The sequence below is a fragment of the Polyodon spathula genome, chromosome 21 (genome assembly GCF_017654505.1).
Source record: "Polyodon spathula isolate WHYD16114869_AA chromosome 21, ASM1765450v1, whole genome shotgun sequence".
In the NCBI taxonomy this organism is placed as follows: Eukaryota; Metazoa; Chordata; class Actinopteri; order Acipenseriformes; family Polyodontidae; genus Polyodon; species Polyodon spathula.
In genome coordinates, this window is record NC_054554.1 from 7,862,886 (window position 1) to 7,888,782 (window position 25,897).

Sequence of the window (25,897 nt, forward strand, 5' to 3'; positions counted from 1 at the left end):
AGTAGGCAGGTTATAAAGAGGTGTGATAGACAGAATCACTTCCACCCACACCAGATGGTTTAACGTTAGACTGTATGTTCAGAACGCTTGGGTGAATTGAGAGGCTATGACAGTGGGCTGGTTATTTTGTTCTGGTACCTGAGCTTGCCAGCATCCTGTCGATGGGCCCCTCACTCTCCTCCTCCGGGTCCACTCGCTTCAGCACCAGAGCAAAGAACATAGCTAACACCAGGACCTGTGGTGAGAGAGGGAGCAAGGGGTTACACAAACCTTGAGTGGCTACACAGAGGGAGTCAAACAAATGAGAGGCCACTTAATATGATAACTTGCAATTAATTGTTTTTTTTTTTTTTGATCAGCTGCATTAATACTGCCTGTGTGAGCAGAGGTAAACAATGTTGCGTGCACACATTTTACTACCAGCCTCACTGGCACAATTATCTAATAAGGACCTGCAGTAGACTTGTGGTTAATAGTGAACCAGAAAGACGTTTAGTAGTGATCTTTCTGAGTCGTTATTGACCTGTGCAATGTTAGCTTGATAACATGTTGGGTTGAGAAAGAGCACAGTTAGCAGCAGTTAAGAGCTCTCTGTACCCTCTCACATTGCTATAGAAACCATTACCTTGAGCGGCTGTGTGAGGAAGAGGCTCTCAAAGAAGGATATAGACATGGAGATCAACCAGTTAATTGAGCCCTGCTTGCCATAGTGCAGCCCGTAAAACATAGTGAAGTAGGCCGAGACACTGCTTGAAGCCAGCACCAGGAGCCAGCCAAGGAAGACAAACCACCAGGGCAGCCCCTTCTGGCAACCCTTCTTCTGCACATCAGCGTCTGTGGGGCCGGGGCACTGGGAGAGCCTGAGGGTACAGAACAAACACGGACTAACCAAAACTCAAGAGACCTCACAGAGACTTGCCAAATGTCAGACCAGTGAAATGCAGCCATTTCATTATAATGAAACTATAGCACTGATGAAGACAGTAAAATGTTTGTCATATATACAGTGGTTTGCAGAAGTATTCACCCCCTACAAATAATGTCGCATTTTGTTGAATTACAAATAATGTGTGCACAGTTTTTCAAACTTTTTTTTATTCAAAGCTGTAGTGGTTAAACTGAACATTGTTATATGAGGAGGAGGTTAAATGTCAGCAAAACTTGCAAAGAAAATGCACAAAATTGTTGATGTGTGAACACTGACTCCCATCTCAGACACAGAACTCTCAAGGTCATTGTTGGCGTCAGAGTGACATCATGAACCAGTTTCCTGCTTGCCCGGCTACTCAGTTTGGGAGGACAATCTGATCTAGGTAGTATGATGCATCTTCAACTTCTTAATGATGGACTTCACTGTGCTGAGAGGGATAATCAGCGCCTTTTAATTTTTCTTGTACCCTTCTCTTGCTCTGTGTCTCTCTACCACTTTATCCCTGACTTGTTTCAAAAGCTCCTTGGTCTTCATAGTTGCTTTGTTGGATCACTATGTGAGTTGCCACTTGAAAATCTTTATATACCTGAGGGAAATTATCTACACGTTAAACCACTTTGAGTACACACAGGCTGAAAACATTTAACTAATTTTGTGACCTTTCAAACAAATCATTTGCACCTGAGCTGATTTAGGGCTGCAGTAGCAAAGGGGTTGAATACTTATGTAACTGAGATTAATCTCTTTTTCTCTGTAACTCTTACTTATTTATATTCTATATGCATTTTTTAACTTTATCAATGTGGAGTAGTTTGTGTAGCTTCTACGTGTTCCTGTATTTAGAAAAAACAAACCAAAAAAACAAAACACAAATTATAGCATAAAAAGCAAGAACCAAAAGTCATTCAATACAAACAGTTGCCAACAGGAATCAAGTTGCTAGTGCTAACAATAGGTATTTTTAAATGGTTGGCACTCCTTTAAGGCATGTATTTTAAATTAAGACTGCCGCCTGCTACATGGTACTTGGAAACAGGGTTTCAAACAACCATTCCCTTGCTCCCTGGGTACCTACCGGTCAGTTGCTGAGGAAGTGGAGAGCTGTCTCTCGAGCAATCCCTTCATGCCTTTCACCTGCCTCACGGCCTGGCTGTAGCTCTGGGGTGTGGAGAACCTCTTGGGTCCGAGCAGCTCCAGCTCCCTCTCCACATGCTCCAGTTGTCTGTACAAGTACTGGTTGTAATCATTGCGGCGCTGAGCCTCCCCTGGGGTTTTCACTTGGTTCTCAGCAGGGCTGGACTCTGAGAGAGAAGCATACCAACAAACACATTCTAATATATATATTTAGAACTACAGTATAAAACCTTTTCTATTAAAACAAATTATAAGTCTGCACATTAATATTGTAAGATTTCACTTCATAATTTCAAATTCTGATGATTTACACACTAGTTGAATTGAAATTGAAAATAGTTTTATCACTTTGAAATCATGACTGCACATTCATCTGCTAACAGAATATCACAGGATTACTATACCATCTAAATAACTGAAGTTTTGCAGTTTATTTTTCTAGTTGTGATACTTGAAGTGGATAATCATAGGAATAAAATATTAGTTGAAATCTATATGAATTGTTTAATAGTATAACCAAATTGAATATATAGTACGTATACATCCACATTTCCTACGTGGTAATATTATCAAGTTCGTTCAATACCACTATGTATCAAATATCAGGAAAGCAGGGTGCTCTGCTTCACACCTGCCTTAATGTGTGTATTTATTGTTTGTGTGTTTCGGTGTATATATAAAAAAGGAGACAGCGTTCTCTGGTGCATTGGAGGCTACCTTGCAAGTCGACAGCCCCAAGTGTGAGGACCAGGGAGCTGTCCTTCTTGTGGCTCTCATTGTAGAACTCCTCGCCAGCACGGTTCTGCTGATGGATGATCTCCTCCACCATAGACAGCAGCTGGTTGATATCCGTTGTCCTGCCAAAGTCTTTGTGAAGCAGCGGGACAGGGCTCTTCATGGTCTTTGACAGCGACTGAGCCAGTCGCTTAATATCCTGCAGATAAACAGCAGAGGGTTAAGGAGGAACCATGAACAACATGAAGCAAGGTGAGGAAGAGTCAGAATCAAAATACATATTTCATCCATAAATTCTCAAGTAAAAGTATTTATTCCAGACTGTAATTCACCTGTTAGCTTTGAAAATCCATTAACCCAATAAAAAGTATTTTTCTTCTTTTTGTAAAAATCAATCTTGTCCTAAGGTTCAGTAAAAAATGGTCTGTGAAACCTGCCCTTTAAGTTACAACTCAAAGTAACATAATCACAGGAACCATTGCTGTGGCGATGAGGTCACCTTGATGACAGCCTCCGGTGTCAGCTCCCTGGGGACAGTCTGTGGGGAAGGTGGCTGGGAAGGAGACACTCTGACAGTCTTTCCGTGCTCTGTTTTGTCCTGCTGCTTTGCTTCTTTCTTCTGGTCCTTCTTCTTTTCCCGCGGGCGGACTTTTCGGAAAATGGTGACGATGAGGAGGTTGACAGGAAACACGAGAATCGAGCTTTCAAACCCGATCAACACCTGCTGCCAGGTGATCGTGAACCCACCTGCAGAGGGGACAGTAGTTACTTGACTTTTATACAAAATAATCCCTTGTATTGGCTATAAAATCTCACAGGCTGATTGCAGCTAAAGCGAGTCTGAAGCAGCAGCTTTTCATCTATAGTGTTGTCTTTGAAATTTCTGCATATTCCAAACTGAAGTATAAAATACAAAGCGTGAACCAAAAGATCTCCAACAGGTGAAAAGGCGAGCTGTACAGGCATGCCTCCCTAGATCCAGAGGGAAGTAGGCGAACTAGAGGGCTGTTGCTTTCTATATTGGCTTCCTATACACATGGAAGCCTTAAACCCTAGCAGCCATGAAATCAGGCATGCAAAGCAAAAAAACAGATTTACTAAATTAATTTCTTATCTTTATCTTAAGCCCCAGAATTTTTGGCCCTGTCCAGGTGGCCACATTGCTTTATTATGATAAGAAACATATATAGAAATAGTGTGTTGTACCGAGGTCCATCTTCTGTTCAGAAGGGTCTGTGGGAACACCATAGAATATGATACTGGTCAGCATGGTGCAGAGCAGCAGTGAGAAGCAGCAGGACACGCGCTGCACACAAGTGAAGTTGCTGCTTGCTGGGCGGTTCAGCACAGAGAACCAGAGGTGTCCGTCACGGAAATCCTTCGTTGTCTTCATGAAGAAGAGATTGCTGCAAAAATTATAAATACAAAATAAAGTATTAGAATTACTCTTCCAGGCTAGGTAATCCACTATAAACATAATGTAAGAGTATATGCAATTCGTGTTTCTATGCAATTATTTACAGTTCTTGGCAGTACACTAAGGATTCCATGACAATTTAAAAAAAAAATACTAATCTTCAATGCAAAACCCTTAATTCTGCTGCTGCAGACTCTAAGATTCTGTAGCTAATTATACAACATACATTTAAAAGTGTAAGACAACATACAGACAGTTGGATGACACCCGTTATATTCGTAATAAGTTTTGCCAAATAATCCGCACCCCGTTCATCCAAAACTTCAATTATCTGCAGCTCCCTGAAATACAGTACATTATTGCCAGTGTAGACTTTAATGCCCAAGCTCACACACACACACACACACACACACACACACACACACACAAAGATGCATGCGTCAGTCTAATCTGTGGAGCCGACGCCAAGACAGCAGCGCTTCATGCCTAGGTATGAACAGCTGGGATTCTGTAAAATGAGTTCTCCTGATTCAGTTACTACTTAGTGAAGCCCAGCAAACAAATTTAGTCTTCCTGAAACAAAAGACTATGATGGACTTTGTCAAGGTTCAAAAGAACGACTTGCAGAAGTGAATTGTTTAAAAAAGCTGAAATGTAGACAAGTTTAAAAAAATCACAGGTTTGTTTATTTAGTTTTAATGTTTTTTTAATAGAATTGTATGTTTTTGTTTGAAATATCAGAAATCTACAACATTTAGCTACCATTATTTAATATTAATACGTGGAATAAATTAGCAATAATGCCTTGTGATATTCCTAGCTGCTAACCACATGACTTGGTATACCGGGATATTGTGACCTCTGATTGGCAGAATAGCTTATTACAGTCATACAATGTTTCATCACCTTGTAGCTTTGTATTATTTTTTTTTAGTATATAATAATGTTTATTAGTTTTTTTTTTGGTATAACAGAAAAAGCTAGGGAAACGGGGTTGGAGGTGTATCACATTTTAAAAAGGAAACATTTTAAAAATTCTTCTGTCTTCGTAATATATTGCATTGCATACATCTCCAGTAAATCCTAATTTGGTTTACATTACTAGTTTCTGTATTTTATTCATGCATTCTAGTCACCTTATTTATCCACAGATCTCACACATTCGTGGACCTATGTCACCCTAAGCGCGTGGATAAACAGAGTTACACTGTATTGTTAATACCAAGTTTCATGACAATTGGATAAGCGGTTCTCCAGATATATGCAAAAATGTAAGCGTGACATATATATGTACAGATGTACAGCCAGACAGACACCCTCCTTTATTTAGTATAAGTTATTGATAATATAAGGATCTGGGGATAATGTTAACGACAACTAGAAAAGTGTTTTTCCCTATATATGGAGAAATCTGTGAAGTGTGACATATGGTTTGGTACATGATACAGAACCAGAAGTTTGCTAGACCACCCAGCAGTGAAAAAAACCCCATCAATCTCATACCTGAACTGCTTCAGATCCGCCTCAGTGGCAACAGGGAACACTTTATCCAAAACGCATTCACCAACGTCAATAGCGAGCCAGGAGTTACACAGGAATTGCCACGTCTGATCTGTCTCCAGGTCGTGCACCAAAACTCTGCTTACGTACCTAGAAGTTCAAGACAGATGCTATTATTAAGGCAAACCAAATAAAATGTATCCTAGGGGGCACTTAGATAGTGACAGACCTTATAAAGCATTTAAAATAACAGTGTTTTGCAGATACAGAAAAGTAAAAAATAACAGTATTGGGGACCCATTCTAAAGTATGTCCCATGAAGACATCAAAGATATTTTTCCTCTCCATTGCCCCACCTCCCTCTCTCACCAGGCAGGGTGGTCCCCTGTGTTGTCATGCCACAGCCGCAGGCTCTGCAGCTCCCCCAGTGAGAAGGGCGTTGTCAGCAGGAACATGTCCGACTCCCCTCTCTCAAAGACCGGCTTCTCAGGGTCAGTCAAGTGGTGGGGATCACTCTCCCCCTCTGATCCATACAGAGTCACCGTCACCTACAACATGGTGAGATAACATCTTATTATCAGACCATAAGTTAAGCTTTTAATATTGTCATCGAACTTGTAGTCACCCATACAGAACCTACGAGAGTGCCAGAGCCAATAAGACGCTTCTTGAGGAAGCCCTAGCGAAGATCAGCAACTTTGCATAGCCAGGAACTTGCAGTCCCCTGACTCTATAACTCACCCTTCACACAATGTATTTGTGGCTCACCAGGTGAGCAACTCTGGGACTCAGTGGAAGTTATTTTCTTTTCATCCTGATTCACACAGGACCACTGACATATAGTTCCCTTTTAGATCAAGGCTTTTATCCTCTCTGATATGAAGGACAGATGCACCACATCCTCCTTAACACTCCCATGTCTCTCTCTATTTTTTTTCCCTACAGACGCATCTCTCTGTGCTTACCTGTGCGGAAGTAGAAGCCCCACGGCGTTGGCCAGTGCTGACAGTCAACATGTAGCGGTACTGGGCCAGCGGGTCATTGTCCTCCAGTACTGTGATCTTCAGCTGAGAACAGAGAGAGGAAGAGAGGGAGAGTATTACGACTGGGAGCAACAGAGAAGCATCCCCATAGCATGATGCTGCCACCACCATGCTTCACGGTAGGGATGGTGTTCTCAGGATGATGTGCGGTGTTACGTTTGCGCCAAACAGTGCTTAGCATTGAGGCCAGAAAGCTCTATTTTGGTCTCATCAGACCATAGAATCTTCTTCCACTTGGTCTCAGAGTCTCCAACATGCCTTCAGGCAAACTCTAGCCAAGATTTGATGTGAGTTTATTTCAACAATGGCTTTCTTTTTGCCACTCTCCCATAAAGACCAGTTTTGTGAAGCACCAGGGCTATTGTTGCCACATGTGGTGTCTCCCAGCTCAGCAGTGGAATACTGTAACTCCTTTAGAGTTGCTATAGGCCTCTTGGTGGCCTCCCTGACTAGTGCCCTTCTCGCCCGGATACTCTGTTTTTGAGGATGGCCTGTTCTAGACAGATTCACAATTGTGCCATATTCTCTCAATTTCTTAATAATGGACTTTACTGTGCTACGGGGGATATTCAATGCATTGGAATTGTTCTTATATCCTACCCCTGATTGGGGCTTCTGAAGAACTTTATTCCGGATTTGCTTTGAATGTTCCTTTGTCTTCATGATGTAGCTTTTGTTAGGAAATGTACTAACCAACTGTGGGACCTCCCAGAGACAGGTGTATTTAACCTGAAATCATGTGAAACACCTTAATTGCACACATGTGGGCTCCATTCAACTAATTATGTGACTTCTAAAGACAATTGGTTGCACCAGAGCTTATTTAGGTGTGTCATAGCAAAGGGGGTGAATACTTATGCAATCAATTATTTTCTGTTTTATATTTGTAGTTAATTTAGAATAATCTGTAGATTTTATTTTTCACTTTGACATTATGGACTTTTTTTGTGCTGATCAGTGGCAAAAACTCCTAATTAAATCCATTTTGATTCCATGTTGTAACACAATAAAATGTGGAAAAGTCCAAGGGGGGGACGGGTGACTTTTGAGAGCCACTGTATGTATCTGTGTTGTTTGTATTTCTATTTCAAGTGCTTCTCTCCTGGTCCTCTTCAGGATCTAGAGAAATGTACACTAATCTCCATAAAATATGATTGACTTATGGCTAAATACAGAACACATGGGGGGGGGGACTAGTACATTTATGGTCCATTTCTCCCCACTCACATACCTTGCTCACTAGTTTCCATGAACAATCCCATAATGAGCAATCTATCCCATAATTTCAGTGGTGACTCACAATTAATCTGTGTGGGCTGGGACTATGATCAAATATATTTACAGTCAAACATGTATTACTAACATTGATACTATATAACTAGAACTCTGTTTCTAAGGATTCACTTGATGAAGCTCAAGATGCAGACTGTGATACCTTGTCAGCGTCCTGGATGTCCTTCCTTCGTGCCCAGATTATGACCAGGATGTACACGCCAATGAGGGAAGCCACAGTACACACCACCACAGGGTTGCTGGAGAAGGTGGCAAAGAGCTCTGCGGTGCGTGAGACATCGACCGTATTTGGCATGACGAAGAACGAGCTCCCGAAACTAGTTAGGTGATTGCATAGACACTGCGTCACGTTGTAAGTTGTGAGGGGACCGACCTGAGAGGGTGGGAGGGAGAAAGAGGGATTAGGGGAAATTATAGGTTTTTTGGGGATTCAGCTGGGACAAACCAGCTTCTAATTCTGACATGCTTCATTGTTTTGTTCCTTTCAAACTGATGGGACAGGATGGATTGTGTGTGATTCCCAAAAAACTCAATCAAACTTACAATGTGTACCTTATCACTGATGTACAGTAGTATCCTCGTATAGGAACACCTGCTAAGGGAACACTCTTGTGGTGAAACTAATTGTTCCCATTGTAAATGCTCCGGCTAAAGGAACAGGAACTTCGCTTAAAAGAACAGATTCTTGGCTCCGCTAGCGACTCGTTCACAAGATACAGAACTGTTTTGTAAAAAAACGACTTGTCATTGCGAGAGTGTCTTGAGGGACACCGATTGGTTTATTAAATCTTTCCTGAACCAGCATCATATCATTGAATTGTTTTGTAATATGATTTCTACGAGTGCACCTCATTGCTAAAAAATGGTATGTAAACAAATGGCAAAATGCACCTCTGTATCTCTTGCTAAAAACCTGAATCAGACACAAGTCACAGAGCAATTTGATGTTTCCCGTTCTGGTGAGTTGCTTCACCATTCTGTTAAATAATGTGCATGTCTTGTATATTGCTGTTGCATTTTGTAATGTGGTACTGTGTTAATTTAGTTTGACAGATTAACGTTACGTTAACCCTAAGCCTGTTATTTTTGCCTCTGCCACTGTGACAGCCCGAAACACACCCGCCAGCTAATTTAATAGCACAGAGCGATTTAAGCTTTCTGACTGTGTTGTTTTGCTTTAGTTTTATTAACATTAGTTTGTCTTTTACTTTATTATTATAGTTCATTAACATACACTTGCCTATTTCGCTTTTACTCATTCAGTTCACTTCACATGTTCATGCATGTGTGCCATGACAAGTAATACATATGTATTAATGGTGGCTAACCTCCATTGTAGAGAACACTTGAACTATAAGTAGGGTGGGCAAATGTTTTTTTAGATTTCAACAAACAAAACCCCAAATTGGTTATTATTAATAGTTTTTACTTAACTTAAACATATCAGAAATTTAAATCTAAATAAAAGGTTTTAAAACATTTAAAAATGCTTTTTTTTATGTACCAAATTCGACTACAGTTACAATCTGGTGGCAATCTTGGATTTATGTTTTGCACTCTGCTGACTTTAGCTTTTAGAATTAAAATAAAAATGATTTGTCACTAAGTCATTAAAACTTTTCTTTGGAAAAATTAATTCCAAGCTAGATTGTGATTTTAAATTGAAAGATTTTTTTTTTTTTTTTATTACGCTAGAGAGCAGGGCAATCTTGGTCTTGGAGGGCCGCTCACCCTCCTGGTTTTTGTTCCAACTGTACCCTAAATGAATTAATTGGACCAATTAAGCTTTTAATAATAAATTACTTGGTCCAATTAAGTAATTTAGGCTACAGTTGGAACAAAAACCAGGAGGGACCAGGATTGCAAAATTACAATTGTGCAATTATTTTTAGTAGTATTTTTTAGGGGTAAAAAAAAATGTCATATACAACATTGGATTAATGCATCTGACACTGAAAAACCGGGTAATGTGAATATACATAATTAATATAAAGCATTTTAAATGTTATAAATGTAATCTAATTTAAACTAAATCTGTGCATTGCAAAGTCATATCTTCCAGATCAACAGTATGAAGGTCACTCATGAAATCAGGACTTAAAGCATGCGTTGCAATAAGAATACCTCCGTTAAGAAAGGAGAACAAGACTAAAAGGCTAAAATATGCAAAATAACATAGAAATTGAACTATGGAACAATGGTCAAAGGTGCTTTGGACTGTTGATGGAAGGACAATGACACTTGCCAGTTCTGTTGTCAATTCAATGCTTGTATTCTATCTATTCCTTAAGTACATTATCTTCAAGTATTGCTCATTTGTAAGACAGCTTTTTGGCACTTCCAGTCCAAGGCTTGTCAATTACACATGATGTTTCTCTGTACTTGCTGATTATGCCTTAGATAAAGGTTGTTAAAACAGTAGAAAACACTAGTGGAGGCTTTGCGTAAATTGTTGATGTTCATAATGCATCAGAGTAGAAAAATACAACATGTCTAAGACTTTTACACAGCCAGGTGTGTGTGTGTGTGTGTGTGTGTGTGTGTATATATATATATATATATATATATATATATATATATATATATATATATATATATATATATATATATATATATATATATATATATATATATATAAAGAGGCAAGTCATCTGTCTATAATATTATACAGGTCATACTTACAAAAGAAATTACTCATATAGTGATCAATGTTTTAATTTTCTTTTACGATGTAATCCTAGTTTTTGTTAAGTGGAATACAAAGAAATACAAATAAAACAGCGAGTACATTTTTTTCACTGTACAACGCCCACTTTTTTACGTTTATTTTATTTGAAGTGTTTATTCAAGTTAAAAACGAATGTTATTACTTTATGACAACTTGGCCGCTTTTTATACGAAATACACACAAGATTTAAAATTATTTGTTTTGTAGTTAATTCACAAGGATAAAGTAAGGCCTTTCTTACTTCTGGGATATTTTTTCAACTTTAATACACTGTTAAATAAAATGGCCTTGATAACATTTTGAAAATGAACGAATACCCGAACATGTAAATTCCATGTTTGTCCCAGCACTAACTAATTCTAATACATTAGAATACATTTTAATAAATGCATAAAGCCTTAGTTACCACTCCTTTAAATGCCTGTATTTCCTCTTGTAGGACACAATTATTTTAGTGATCAGTTCATACATTTTAGAGAACTTGTAAGGCAAAAGGAAGGGAAGGCACAATTAAAGAGCAAAATAATGTGTTCTCTTACAAGACCTTTCCATTTGATTTTGCAAATTTACATCATCTTACGCTTTGCTTTCATTCGTAAGTTGACCGTGTGTTTAGAGACTTGAGATAAAAGAACAAGATGCCCTTCTGCTTACCCGGCAGCCCTGAGTGCTCCAGTTGCTGCTCAGCTCGTCCCAGTACACACAGCTGACTGCGAAGGAGGTGACGGACATGGTTGTGTTGGTTGAGGTAGGTCCTGTGTTCCGGGAAGGCCTCAGCAGGATGTAATAAACACCGACCCCTGAGCTCAGATCGTCAGGGTTCAGAACCCAGGTGTACCGATCCCCTACACACACACACCAGAGGAACGAACCGTCATTCCAGTGTAATACGCAAACAAAACACACAATGCATTTTTCTATTACACAGATTACACTGGTGATTCTCTAGCCATGGCTGCAAAAACAACTTCAGAAATAGAAGGGGCTAGGTGGTGAAGCATTGGTTCACTAGTGTTTTATGCCATTCTCCTTGGAAGTCCTTGGTTAAAAGCTCAGGTCACAAATAAAATTAGCTTCTTTACTTTCTCCAGTAAACACTATAGCAATGCACATTGGTTTCAGTGGAATCTTATATTGCAAAAAGCTTTGCTGAACAGAAATGTACTTGACTGATTTATCAAAGATCCAAGATTCTTACCTCCAGAGTAGCGTTTATCAGGTAGCTGTGTTTCTGCATCAAAGTTGGTCTCATTGGGGTGGTACTGGAAGCCCAGGTAGAGCTGCAGTGGGACCTCTAGAGCCAGATCAAGCTTCAGCACTAGGGAGGGGTTCCCAGCTGTCACATTCACCATCACAGTGCTGAAATTCCCCAAAACCAGAACTGTACTATTCACTGGGTCAGCGGATGGTCTGGGAAGGTAGATCTGAATACAAAATAGAAAGACACCGATAAGAAACTGCACTGAGGTTAACTATCCCCAAGGTTTGAAATTTCTGTATATATTTTATATAAAAAAAATACTTTAATAAATCACCCACCTTTTAGAGGTATCTGTTTGGAGTTGAATCTAATTATGCAGACAGCCACTTACTATAGTAACTTTCAATTTACTCTTCCTTTCTACTCAGTGGGAGGAAGTACTGCAACAGTTTAGTAGTGTTATGACCCGTCTTATCAGAAACAATTATCCAAAAAGGACCAAGGGGGTCTCATGTTTAAAAGCAAATCAGAGCAAAGCAAAGATTTTTTTGTGATTTGCTATAAGCAAGACATGAACCGCCAACTATATATCCTGGAGAATTGTGCTGTTAAGGCTGGTTGTACCATATGGTTGACATCCAACTTAAGTTTCATGATGTTTCAGTGAAACACCACTGTAGGCTTATAACAAAGCCTTAGTAGTGATGATTTACTATGCTGCGGTTAGCTATTCCTTATAGAGAATGGCCAGCGATGTGGTACTGCAACAGGGTTAGCTATCCCTTACAGAAACAGGCCAGCGATGTGGTACTGAAACAGGGTTAGCTATCCCTTACAGAGACTGGCCAGTTATAGGATACAGCAATGGGGATAGCTATTTCCTACACATACCATGGCAGTGATCGCCAGTATTTTAAGCAATCAGTCACCCACCTCAATATCCTCGGTGAGGTTGCTGACCGGTATGGTAGATCCATTCTCTCTGGAGAGTGAAAGTTCCCCCACTGTCTTCTCTACAGCCTTCCCCCTGCCCCATGAAAATGGGTTTTGACTAAAACTTATCATCTAAGGACCAAAGAGAGAAGAACAAATAATGTAACCTGCTCTTTAGAAATACACACACAAACACATAACTCACTCCAAACTTCACAATCTTAGTAGCTCACTTACCAAATGCTTTTCAATAGCATTGCAGGGTTCGGTGCTAAAGGGCACTATTAAGCAAGAAGCCCTGTACATTTATTTGTTTATTTATTTTTAGAACAGGGTCTCCCTCTCCTCCCCTGTGTCTCATTTGTGTTATTTTGTATTTGTGTTTTATGATTTGTTTGTATATAGGACAGCGTAGCTGTATATTTTGTTATTGTTTTGCAGCGTGGATGGGAAGCCCCATCTACATTAAAAAACCTTGTGCAGAAGGTGGCCATCTCCCAAAGTGATTCATTTGTTGCTAATCGGGAGATGGTCACCTGCATAAAAACCTGCAGCTCTCTGCACTCCGGGTGGGTGTTGGAAAGGAGGAACAGTGAAAGCAAACTGCCCAGCCTGACTTGCGTTTGGTGTTTTTGTTTTCGAGATTTGTTTTTGTTCACATTTTTTATTTGGCTCTGTGAGCAGTGTTTTCTGTTTAAATATTTAATTTATCTTTGTTATTTAAATAAACAGTACATGGCACATTTGTTTTGCAACTGCAGTACTGCCTCTGTCTCTTCCTGCCTCTGGTGTGACGTCACCACCCGGCTACCCTGTCACAGGCTGCCATTGGTAGAATGATACCACATTGACACCACTTCCTTATTTTTGAATACTATGCCAACATACACTGGTAATCCATTGCTGTATCATTATATACCCACCACTACTATACAGTATGCTGTAACTGGATCACTGTGTAATATTTGTTACAAATCCATTGTATTATATTCTGTGTTCTGCTTATGTTACTGATAAGTTTTCTGATTTACATATTTTTTGTCCATTTGCTAATACTGACACACCTAAAATAGTTATTCATTAAATATCTTCAGATGTCATTTATAATTATTCTTAATTTCCTTACTATTTTATGGTGTTTTAGTATTCCAAGTGGTTCTTGGTTATGTTGCCCTGAGTGTAAATAATGTTTGAATAAACACAGACAAAATCAGCCTGAATCCTGGACCCCTCATCACGCACCTGCACGTCAACAGTCTTATCTTCTGAGAAGCTGGAGGCAATTTCCGGCAAGGTGAAGCTAGCTTTGCTGGTATTGCTGGTGGTGATAGTCCTGCCACTCAAACTACTCAGAGACAGCCTGCAATCCAAAAAGAAACAGCTCAGGATATTATAGCCCCATTAGGTGCACAGAAAACAGACAGAACTAATACAAAAGAGGGGAAACTGCAGTGTTTAAATCTAAAATTAAGAAACCAGGGTTTCCATGAATTGACCACAGGGCTATTTGTCTGACAGGGTTATTAAAATTAAAAGTGCAATAGGATTTTTTAATATATATTTATAAGGTAAAGAAAGGGTTCACTTAATGTACAAATAAAAGAACATATGATTCGTGGCTATTGTTCTGAATAAAGCCCTATTCTATAACATCTACTGGCATTGAGGCTCTATATTTACCTATTGGCATAAAGGCTGATCTTTTCTGAGGTCAGGATGAAGGGCTCCTGGTCAGGTTGCTTTCTAGACAGTAGGGCGCTTTTCACGTTACCCAGAGTGCTGATCAAGAGATGTGATGTCTGGTTCTGTGGGAAAAGAGAAACAGAATCAGGACTCACTGCTTACTGCCTTACTGGAAGATTAACATTGCAAACTATTTCCCCTCCATCCACGTACAAATGCAATTACAGTGATATTAAATTACAATGGCAATGGTTCTTTACTGAGGGGTCTTGGTAGCACAAGGGATGCTACACTGTAATGAAACTACCACTGATAGAATGTTTTCAAAGTGGTTATATCTTCATATTTTGACATACCAATGGCATCAGAATGGGATGAATTATCACACACTAGTAATCCATTGTAATACCAGGGCACCATATCAATAGTAATGTGCTTCTTTATCAGAACATGTTCCTTTGCTATGGTCTGTGGCATTTCGGGATAGTTAACTGGTATGGTGTCCCAGTGGATCAGTCCCCACCCTGTGTCTCACTGTCAGCTATGAGTTTCTACACTGGTCTTCACTTACCTGAGTGACCAAACTTTCCCCAGACGCCTCTAGGATACAGCTGGCAGCCGTGACAACACTCACGGCAAAATCAGTCATCTCCCCAGGCTTTCCGCTGTCCATCAGTTTCAGGGAGAGCAGTGATTTGCTGAGATTGTACAGGAAGGAGCTAGCTTGCAGCTTGAAGAAACCAAGCGTGAGAATGTCAGAAACAAAATGATAAAATAGATTTTAAACTGCTCCAAGAAATACTAAGAAAGACAACCTATTCTCTAAATGTCAGTTTATTTCTGTATTTCCAAATATTGAGTGTGCTTCAGTTTTGATGAATTTCAGTTTTTCTGTTAAAATATGTTGTGATTCCTTTTCATCCCAGCTTTCCACCACTGTTTCCCAGTCCCTCAAGCTCTCCCAGTACCTGTGCAGAAGGTGTCACCTCGTCGCTCCTCTGGACCAGGCTTTTCAGGACGCTGGCTCTCTGCACTGCAGCCTGCATCGTGTCCAAAGAGCTCTCCTGGAAAGCAGCTGACATCATGAGCAGTATCTGCTCTCGCATCTGGGCAGACAGTTACACCATGTTGGTCACGTTCATTGAGTCTGTGTCTGAATTCAGACTATACCACATAAAACATAACAGCTACATACTGTACTCTTGCTTCTCCTGGATAGGGTGGCTATTATTCTAAGGAAAAAATTAAGTCAGGTAGACAAAAGGTTTGGCTAGTGCCTTATTCAGAGCACATCAGGGAAGGCATTGGCTGAAACATTTGTATGCATGACTTAGTTTCTTATAGAGCACATTAGAATTCTGATTGAGTGTTGTGAAGTTATGACTGGTCCCTATTGTTAATTTTCGGACCCTTATCTTGCAGTATATTCAACCCCAAAAGTTCTCTGGAGCTCCTGAAACAGGTATCGCTCAACGTATGCTTTAAGGCAGCAAGTTGCAGTAAAATTAATTAGGCTGAATTTAAACTTCATTATTGCCCTTTTATTTATTTAATATATAATTCTGGTTGCAGAAATGTTATTAAAAGCACCACCCTTTTTCACCACATCTTTCTGGAAAAATGAAAAATTCTAATTATCTGTGCCTTTTTTTTTTTCAGAACTTCAGAAGGGTCTCACAAATAACAAAAACAGACACTATAAATCCCCTCATACACACACATACACACACACACACACACACACACACACACACACACACACACACACACACACACACACACACACACACACACACATGCACATGCAGTTCCCATTTGGTACCTGGGCCGTGGCAGGGGAGTCATTGTTACCGTCAGGTTTAAATTTTGCCTCCAATATAAGCCCAGTGTCACTTGACGCGCGTCCTGGACTGACCACAGGGGACGACCGTCCAGAGTATCTCGCAGACCATGGTCATAAGAACTGACGACTTGTCCCATCTAACCATAAAAAAAATATATCATGAGTTTTCTTATATAGTTTCGAGTCAAACTTTTTTTAAATTTAAGCTTTGTGAATATGGGACCACCAGTTCAATGGTGTCAAGTGGGTTTCAAATATTTGTAATAATGTGGAGAAATAATTACATTTTAAAACAGAAAAAGGTCAGTAATTGAGTCCCCAACCTCAACTTCGGAAATTAAAAAAAATTAAAAAGAAAAAATTAAAATAACAATCTTCCTTACCCCTTATATACACATAATATACAGTACCGTAATGTATTTAAAGTTATACAGTATAACAAGTGATTGGAACAAGCATGGAAACAATATACATTAAAGTATGCCAATATGTTTGAATACATTATACAACAGATTAAAAAGGTTACAAATCATTTACTCTCAAAAATCTCCAATACAATGTATGCTATCCGTTAGATTGCATACCTTGAAGGTGTAATCAAAATATCCATATTTCAAGCCTGACACACCTGTGAAGACAAGGACAGCAGGCATCGTCACACTCTGGGCAGAAGGATTAATTAACATCTTCAATCAGTTATCAAGCTGTCTAAATATACTGTTACTGTTCTAATGCCCCACTCGAACTTGACACCTATGAAGTGTGTGTATTAAAAAAAAAAAAGTATACCCAAACTGGGTCTAGATGACTTGTCAAAGCATGGACACGCTTTTCATCATTCTGCACATGACTGGGTCATACCAGCCCCTGTTCACAACACATTAGTTTGAACTGTTCAGTAAATGGAGACCTCTACAAATCAATCCATGAAAGCTAACCTTCTAAGTCTACTTTGGTACACCATGGTAAGCATAGTAAAAATAGTAATCCGCCAAAGTTTGACAGGGGAGCCTTACCCAAGTAAGTTGCATGCTACTAAGGGGAATACTATTGAAATTTAAAGAGAGCAGCAATATAATATTGTATTTAAAAGTCAACTGACAGTTTATGGATAAATGCTATAGAGCTGTTCACAGGCGAAGAGATGGTATATTTGTCTCCTTGCATCCAAGCAGGTGTTCAAATTGGCCGCAGTTTGTTTACACAATAGCTTGCATCCTTGGGCTGTCATTACCTTCAGAGGTATGCAGCAAATTCTCAGAAATTGCTTCATTGCAAATTAACACATCACACACAGCAGTGTGTTGACCATACCTTCCACTTACCTGTGATCTACTGTTGCTACCAGCCCAGTTTCATTGCTATGTAGCATATATTTTTCCACTGGTATGTTAGGGAACTGTGTTAAGTAATCATACAGTATAATTCCCATGTTATTGTATATAATCCCTTATAAATGTACATTTATAGTAATTTGGAAAGATCCATTTCTTACAAAAAAATCCTACAGATATTTATAGAATATTATAGAAATATGTTCTGCACAGAATTCTACAGAAATGCAATCATCAAAATGCCAGGATTCTACAAAAAAAGAAAAAGATTTTAAAAAATAAGGATATGTTGCCTATAGAGGTTCTATATTGCTACCGAATATACTACTTTACATACATATAGACCTCTTCAGAAGTAATATTGGTAATTTACTTATATTTTGGTATTTAAAGAATTAACACTGAGGGGAAGCAATTGTGAGTTTACCTTGAATTATATGAAGCTGTAAACCTAATATTAGCAAGATGACTGTACATTACGATCCCAAAAGCCATCTAAGGACTAGTTTAATAATAGTTCAATTACATTTTGCTTGGTGTCCACCTGGATCCTACATTTTTCTTTAGAGTAATGTTTGTCATTGAGCTTATTGGGGTTCAATAAATCACCCGGGGGAACCACCAGCAGAATAATATGAAGTTACAGGGCTGTGGTGTTTAGATCTTAAAATTAGCGTTTAATTAATGTTATCCTAACCAAGCTTCAACACAATTATTAAACGGATGGGAAGGGACTTAAAATACCTGTTATTAAAATTAATTGAAAAAATATATATCCAATTTTACTGGCTAAAAATAGCATGTGATTGCTTAGTACACCTGTTGTACTTTTTAAACGGTCCCCTTAGCAGGGATGACTATGTAATTAAACATGCTGCAAAATACTAGATATAAATATTTAAATAAAGACATCATTATATAAAAATAAATGTATCCCACCGATTGCCCTCACTGTACATTGCTGTTCAAATGGTTTTATGCATGCTCCTCCTGCAAGGAAATAATTTGACCCATTTTTGGCCATCATACTTTCTTGACAATCATTGAGTTCCTGAGGAAATAAAGACATTGTTTTAGATGTAGTCGTGAACATTGTTTACCAGCAGTAAATTGTGCAGGCAACAGAAGAGTAGTCTAGAGATAGAAGCTAACTTCTGCTGAGACTCATATTCTGTATATAGTAATTTGATGTCTCCCTCTGGCTCCTTTCAGCATCACTACACTTGAAGCAACCTGATTTTAATATTGCTTCTATGCAAAGCCTTGACAATGCAAGGATGATGGCTCATCGTGAGTGAGGAGCCAACTCTTTCACATCTTCACCAGTTCACTGCCTTGATTAAACCAGGAGAATGCACTAAGAAATAAAAAGGCTTCCACGTACCTCATCATCATGGTCGACGTAATACCAGTCAATCTTGTTACAGTAGCCTCCACAGGAGGCCTGTAAAATGACCGGCTGATACAAGTTATAAAGACTACAATTTAGACAACTGGAAGAAACAGACTCAGTTAGTGGCAGATTCAATCTACTGTACAAGTTCAACTGTGACATTCAATCACATGTAAAAAATTGTGTTCTATCAGCGCTTTGTGAATTTTAAGTGAGTTTTTTTTTTTTTTTTTTTTTTTTTTTTTTTTTAACCTTTTCTACTACAAGTTGAGGGCCTGTACTATTTTGTTTTACCGTTTGATTTAAGAGTAGATTAGGTGTGAAATAGCACAAAACAGGCCTGGTCTTTACAGAATACAACCCTTTATAGATATGGGATAAGACAGACAAACATACACAGAAATCACTCCTCTTTACCATTCCTACTGACTTGCAAGGCATTTAGCACATTAAACGTGAATTCCATATTAGAAATGGCCATCTGCTGGACAAAAACCATTATAGCTTCAAAGCCTCTACACAGCCAGGGTCCACATGGGAGTGGTGAGGATCTTGGAGAATTAAAGGTGAACCCTTAATTATTGGTTGTAGTGGCCGTTATAGCCAGCATGCAACTTTATGTAATAGCTGGACTGCAATTAACAAGAAAATTAGGAGAAAAATTTGCTCCAAGTCAAGGTGTAACCCCAACCGCACATGTAGGTGTACAGTATACAGGATAAAAAAGCCTCCACTGGTGTGTTAGGGAGGGATATTTTATTGTTCTTAACAGTAGCCCCCCAGAGTGCTCTTACCTTATGCGAACCGTCACATCTTTGTTTTCACCATAGAGGCTTTTGCACCTGCTGTAAGAACCACCACGTCTGAGTCTGTCATGGTCATCTTTGCTCCTCTAAATAACAACAACAGCATTAAACACACACACACACACACACACACACACACACACACACACACACACACACACAAACATATATATATACTTTCACAGTCAAGATGATAGCAAAGCTCTTAACAGTAAGAACTGCTGAAGCAGTAAAGTAGGTCACTCACTGGGATATAATGAATAAATAAATACATAATAGTTACTAGACATGAACATAGTAATCTCTACTGTGATAAAATCTATAAAAACTAAAATAAAACAGTAAAATCAACACAATTTCCTATACCATGTTTGTGAGACATGATGATTAAACCAGAACTTGCTTGTAGTAACATACACATCCCTTTGTAAAGGATGTAAATAAGAAATTAAAGAAAGTATGTTCAAACACATATTTTTGGTTGATTAACATCACCCAGAGGTTCCCAAGATACAGCCTGAATTTCTGTAATTAGGTCCTGTGATAGAGAGAGAAGGAATCGAGCTGTAATTCAGCCTCTCAACCAGGAAGGATGTTTAGTAAAGTTAGTGTTGCGGCGTCTCCGAGATGGCGAAACCGGAAATCGGACATCTTGGGGAGGGTACGTGGCTGCAGTGCTGCTAAACAAATCCACTGCGAGTAGCTGGGGGCCGCACAGCGATTGGATAAGGTGTGGCACTGGCCTGATTATGGGGTGGAGTTTGGCAGCACAAAAGGGGTGCAGCTGTGTAAGCATTGACCTTACGTTGCTGATGAGCCGGAGCGCTCTGTGTTTTGTTTTTGTTTCGTTGCAGAGGATTGAAATGGAAGCTGCAGCTATCCAATTGCATGAGGACCCAGAGCACCGCACCACAACCCCGGTACTGAAAGCACTATTTTATGGAGCTTGCAGTTACACGGTTCTGGGTTCTGTTTCTCCAACATTGAGTTTTTACAACGTTCCTGTAAAGCTGCCTTTATCTGGTTCTGTGAATTTGTCTTAAGTATCTTCAGTACAGCCTTCATCATTCCGTTCAAATCATGTGACAATGTAACCTTTCAACTCCCTGCCTGCTCTCTGTGTGTCTATATATACAGTATGTAGAGTAGGTGGGACTAGCAGAGTTGAAAAATCACAGGTCACATGATATAAATGGAAAGTGGAACTCTGTTCGGTCAATCAGGATACTCCAGACAAGCTCAAAGCAAGCTCAAAGACAAGTAAAGGCAGATTTAGAGAGAAAATTAAGTAACTCAAAATAGGAGCATCAGAACCCCAAACCACTAAATTATAAAAATCGTTTTACTGTAAACTGTTACCTTTGAAATACTGCCAGAGGAAGGTCCGACACTCTGCTTCACCTCTGCCTCTTCTTCCTCTGAGCAAAAAACACATTTTTATAAGTAGCACAAAAAACATCCTATCAAATAATTACAACCTGCCTAATTCAGCATTGTTATGAGACAAGAAAACTGTATACAATGACAAACTCGGTAGAAACTTGGGACTTGGACTGCACAGTCAGATTTAGATTGATTTTAGACAGACTTACAAATGATGTCCAGTACAGACAGGTTCTGGATTGTAGAAGATACCACACTATTCATTTCAAAATGGATTTGGTTTGGACCCAACACTGTACATACTGCTAGAATGCAGAGGGACGGGTTACTGGGCAGACTCGCTATGCGTGGACCACTGCGTGCGATATTGTAGACAAAACCATACTGTGCGAGGGAAATTATCTTTTAATGATGGTAAAACAAAGATATTTTGCATTGTGCTGTTTTATTTTGTTTCTCATTTCTCCATTGGACACAACAACATCTTTGTAAGGTTAATATCAGCAAGTATTTATTTCTCCCTGTATTTTCACTTTCTACAATTCTTCTGGTCTGAACCTATTGATCCCACTGTTTTCGAGTTCTTGCCATAAAAAATCTACTTCTATAATATATAAGTCATGACCCTCTATGACTTAGGAACAAGTATATTATAGGAATATATTATTTGCGGTTACCTACATAGGTACATTAGGTTTACAAGGATATTGTTTTTTCAATATAGCGTTCTGTTTGCATGGCAGTAAAGAATATAGCGGAATACATTTTGCGAGCATGACATCCGCAGTTTGTATACAAATAAAGCACGCTACCAAGGTACTGTGAACAGCACTGGCATTCCTGGAGCTGTTATTTGGACACAAACAGCAGATGCTGCAATATGTTCAGATAGAATCCCCATCAATCATGATTAGGTCGAAAAAAAAATACTTAAACAGTAAGTACAATGTAGGAGGAATCAACAGTATGTATGTTTTGTTGTAACCCTATTTGATTGCTGTAGTTTGCAGTAGTTAGTGTAAGTATGTTCTCAGCAACAGTGCCTGGCTCTGACTAGGTTTCCCCAACACCAACCATAAACCTAAGCTCAACCTCAGTTTCCTGCTCACTGCTCCATAACCCAATCAGATGCACAGTATTTACCACTCTCAGTATCACTACCTGGCTCTTCAGTTACGTTGGAGGTGCTGCTTGGATTTGGGATGACTGTTTGGCTTCCAATCTCCAAACTCATCTCGGAAAAGCCATTTGAAGCAGAGACAGTTACATGAAAGGTACCTGAGGAGGTAAAACAGAACAAGGTATGTTTATTGTCAAAAACATGTGCCTTGAAATACTATAACACACTTAGTAAGAAAAATACTGTTACAGGTTTCACTGTATTTATTCCACTATATTTCTTTCCATTTTAGATTCTACAATTTTATAAAAGATTTGTTACTTAAGCAAAAAGGCACAAGATGGCATGGGTTGTGCTGAATTGATATCCACCTTATGTTTCCAGACCAGAACTGACAATTACCTTCAAAAGTTGTTCTAAAACTGAACACTTTGGTTTGGCTGTCTTTCAACTCTCTTTTCCTAGTGTAATTGCTGAGGCCAACAAACTGGAACACCAACTCCACTGGAGCACCGTGGGATATGGACACAGAGACTTGGAGGTCATTTCCCAAGACTATTTCATCCCTGGAGGTCAGTGTGACCTGCAGATCCTGAACCGGCTCCACAAAAAGGACCTCCAGTTCCACGGTAACATTGGGGGCTGTCACATTGTTGGAGGCTAGAATGGTCAGTGGGTGGCTGCCTGGGCCCATCTGTTGCTGAGTGATTGTGTCTATGGTGAGATTGTGAGGCATGATTCCTCTCAGTGCAGTTGATTTAGCCAGTAGAGTATTGCCGGACAGCACAGTGTAGGTCACGTTAGTGCCTGTGAGAGACAGCAAGATCTGAGTTCAACACCGGAGGAGAAACACAGAGTAACTAAAGCAACACTAGCTGGCACAGAGGAGATTACAGATCTGCAATTACATCTTATGGCAGTACAATGGCAATGCAGGTTTAGACTAAAGACTAAAAGGTTTAGCTTCTTTTCAACCTTGTTCTATAAGCTGCGCTGAGCAGGAGCATTGGTGTGTAGTGGGGTTCCCCTGCTGTGAGAGAAAGAACCCACGAAGTCTGACCTGTTTTTATGACGGCCATATGGAAATATATATAAATATATTTTTTAAAATGGATTATACATTTCTTATATTAAAAGTGCCCTTTTAAAAAAAAAACAGGCATAAGTTGTAAACGGCTTATACAGTCCCAAGCTCGCTGCTCAAGGACACTTGATATGGAATACAGTTGAAATATAAATGTACATATTTTGGATTTAAAATGTATATTTGACCATTCAACAGTGCAGACTGAATTACCTGCTTCCAGCTCCACCTGAATCTGCACTGTGCTCCCATATAGCACACTGCAATTAAGCCTGTCTCTCCATTGGTTCTTGCTGTAGCACCTGATGGTACCAAACTCACTGACTGGCTCCTGGACTGAGATGGTTTTCTGTGCGGCCACATGCCACTCACTGGTGGTGCACTCCACGCTGACAGTGAAAACGCCGACACGAGTGTACTTGTGAACCACGCTGCTGTTTGACCTGCACCAGAGACAAAAACTCCAACACTACCATGTACCTGACACAAGTTTCCGTTTAGATAATTATTTGCCACACTACTGAACTTCCAGCACAAATTACTTCTGAAAAGACTATGAGGAGAGGAACCATATTGCAGTAACACAAATAGAGAGAATCCTAAAGAAAATTTAAAGGAAAATGTAAATGATATAAATATTGTTAGGTTATTGCACCCAGGGCTGTAGAGTGAGTAAGGTTGGGTATTACTCACTGTGTTAGTCTCTAGATGGAGTGTGTGTGTTTGGGGTCAGTGTTACTGCAGGGTGTTGCATGGGAAGCAGTTGGTTGGTTACTCACTGTGTTGGGCTGTAGGGGTCGATGATGCGGCCATCCCCAGCACTCAGGCTGCAGGTGAGGTTTCCAGTGAAAGGGAAGAGGAGCCACCTGAGGGTGATGGTGACATTCTCAAAGACAGGCACCAGGTCCCCCACCAGCAACTGCAGACCCTCTTTGCAGTGATACTCTACAGACAGGTAACTCCCCAGCCCAGGACAAGGCTCTCCGAAAGAGGCAACATCAGCGACAGCTTGGCACACCTGCAGTCCGTGGCAGTGCCCTGTGAACACAAAGAAAATTATGGAACAAGCAGCTCTGAGTGCTGGACTAGGCAAAGTGCTCTCAGAATTGATGAGGTAAACATTGTGAATGAAGTCATTATACTGTATTCTGTTTATTTGGACATCCCGAGTAATTTATATATTTGTTTTTTGTGATGAGAGCAACAGAATTATTTGTTGATATTTGAATTTGTCCTGTCATTTTGGTTTGGTTATTGTAGTTGGTTAAGGTTGAGGTTAAGGTTAAGTTTTTTAGTACAATAAAAGCACTTTTGTTTTTATATTTGTATTTGTACAGTAATTGGTCTTTCATTTCTAGTCCCTACTGTTCATGGCTCAGTATCAATTTTCAGAAGCTTTTAAACTGCTTTTCATTGTGTGTGCTGTTTGTATTTTGTATGCATTATCTTTATTTGAACCTTGTTCAGCATGTACTGTATTGTTGGCAATGGCAGCAAAAGTACATCAAGGGATTATCTACAAATTACCACTTTAGGAAAGAGGATCCTGTAAAATATTGAATGGAATTTGTTTTTATAGGTAAGCATACACTGGCGATCAAAATTATGGTGTAATCAGCCTTCAAACAGAATGACTAATTTCATCATGCTCAGACCACTTATTTACTGAACATCTTAGCACTCCTGAACAGATCAACTCCTCTTTAAATAAATGCAACATAGTTTGATTTAAAAAACAAAACAACATTCCATAGGTGCAATGGTACCCCAAATATTATCAATGTATTAGCAATGCAGAATGACTGTTTGAGACCATTGTTCCAATATATGTTTATGCAATGGTGACTGCCAAGAATGATGCCATATTGAATTTAGTACCAAGTATGGCAGTCACCATTGCAGAAACATGTTTTGAGGTAGAATGAAGAACAATTGTCCAACACTGTCATTCTGCATTGCTAATAAAGGCACCTCAGTAGCTGTGGTGTAACTTTGGTTTCAAAATTGGGGGGGACAGTTTCTGTAGCTGATGCATGCATACATAAACATTATTCTATCAGAAATAATGAAAAAGTAAGGGGGGCATGTCCCCTGTTTAAATTACACCTATGCTCAGTAGGAAAAAGCTTGTGTCCATTTGCCGTACCTGCCACAAGATCGGCCACGTCCACCCAGCTACACTCCTCCTCTGGTCCAGGGGAGGGGGGAGAGATGGGTTGCTGGCAGTAGTGAAGTGTCTTTCTGCCGTAGAAGCTGTCATCTATTTGGATCACCCGACCTGAGCCACACTGCAGTGTAGCATTGTATTCCATACAGGAGAGAGATCGGCCTAACTC

At 39.5% G+C, this 25,897-nt stretch overlaps 1 protein-coding gene across 1 annotated transcript in view; it reads right to left on the reverse strand.

Annotated features, from left to right (window-relative positions):
* Positions 1 to 25,897, reverse strand: part of LOC121296690 (polycystic kidney disease protein 1-like 2) — a 38,445-nt gene that overhangs the window by 7,046 nt on the left and 5,502 nt on the right. The window contains exons 3-30 of the mRNA XM_041222464.1: positions 25,708 to 25,896; positions 24,341 to 24,599; positions 23,775 to 24,004; positions 22,880 to 23,284; positions 22,519 to 22,635; positions 21,334 to 21,392; positions 19,963 to 20,060; positions 19,160 to 19,268; positions 18,715 to 18,826; positions 17,026 to 17,069; positions 16,450 to 16,578; positions 15,567 to 15,704; positions 15,170 to 15,328; positions 14,596 to 14,720; positions 14,158 to 14,275; positions 12,916 to 13,047; positions 11,980 to 12,205; positions 11,436 to 11,626; positions 8,196 to 8,426; positions 6,683 to 6,784; positions 6,087 to 6,265; positions 5,721 to 5,867; positions 4,007 to 4,206; positions 3,300 to 3,547; positions 2,783 to 2,999; positions 2,007 to 2,232; positions 626 to 860; positions 139 to 235 (exon numbers count right to left, since the gene is read on the reverse strand). Of these exons, the coding sequence (XP_041078398.1) occupies positions 139 to 235; positions 626 to 860; positions 2,007 to 2,232; positions 2,783 to 2,999; positions 3,300 to 3,547; positions 4,007 to 4,206; positions 5,721 to 5,867; positions 6,087 to 6,265; positions 6,683 to 6,784; positions 8,196 to 8,426; positions 11,436 to 11,626; positions 11,980 to 12,205; positions 12,916 to 13,047; positions 14,158 to 14,275; positions 14,596 to 14,720; positions 15,170 to 15,328; positions 15,567 to 15,704; positions 16,450 to 16,578; positions 17,026 to 17,069; positions 18,715 to 18,826; positions 19,160 to 19,268; positions 19,963 to 20,060; positions 21,334 to 21,392; positions 22,519 to 22,635; positions 22,880 to 23,284; positions 23,775 to 24,004; positions 24,341 to 24,599; positions 25,708 to 25,896 (4,722 nt within the window). The remainder of the gene's footprint in view (positions 1 to 138; positions 236 to 625; positions 861 to 2,006; positions 2,233 to 2,782; positions 3,000 to 3,299; positions 3,548 to 4,006; positions 4,207 to 5,720; positions 5,868 to 6,086; positions 6,266 to 6,682; positions 6,785 to 8,195; positions 8,427 to 11,435; positions 11,627 to 11,979; positions 12,206 to 12,915; positions 13,048 to 14,157; positions 14,276 to 14,595; positions 14,721 to 15,169; positions 15,329 to 15,566; positions 15,705 to 16,449; positions 16,579 to 17,025; positions 17,070 to 18,714; positions 18,827 to 19,159; positions 19,269 to 19,962; positions 20,061 to 21,333; positions 21,393 to 22,518; positions 22,636 to 22,879; positions 23,285 to 23,774; positions 24,005 to 24,340; positions 24,600 to 25,707; position 25,897) is intronic.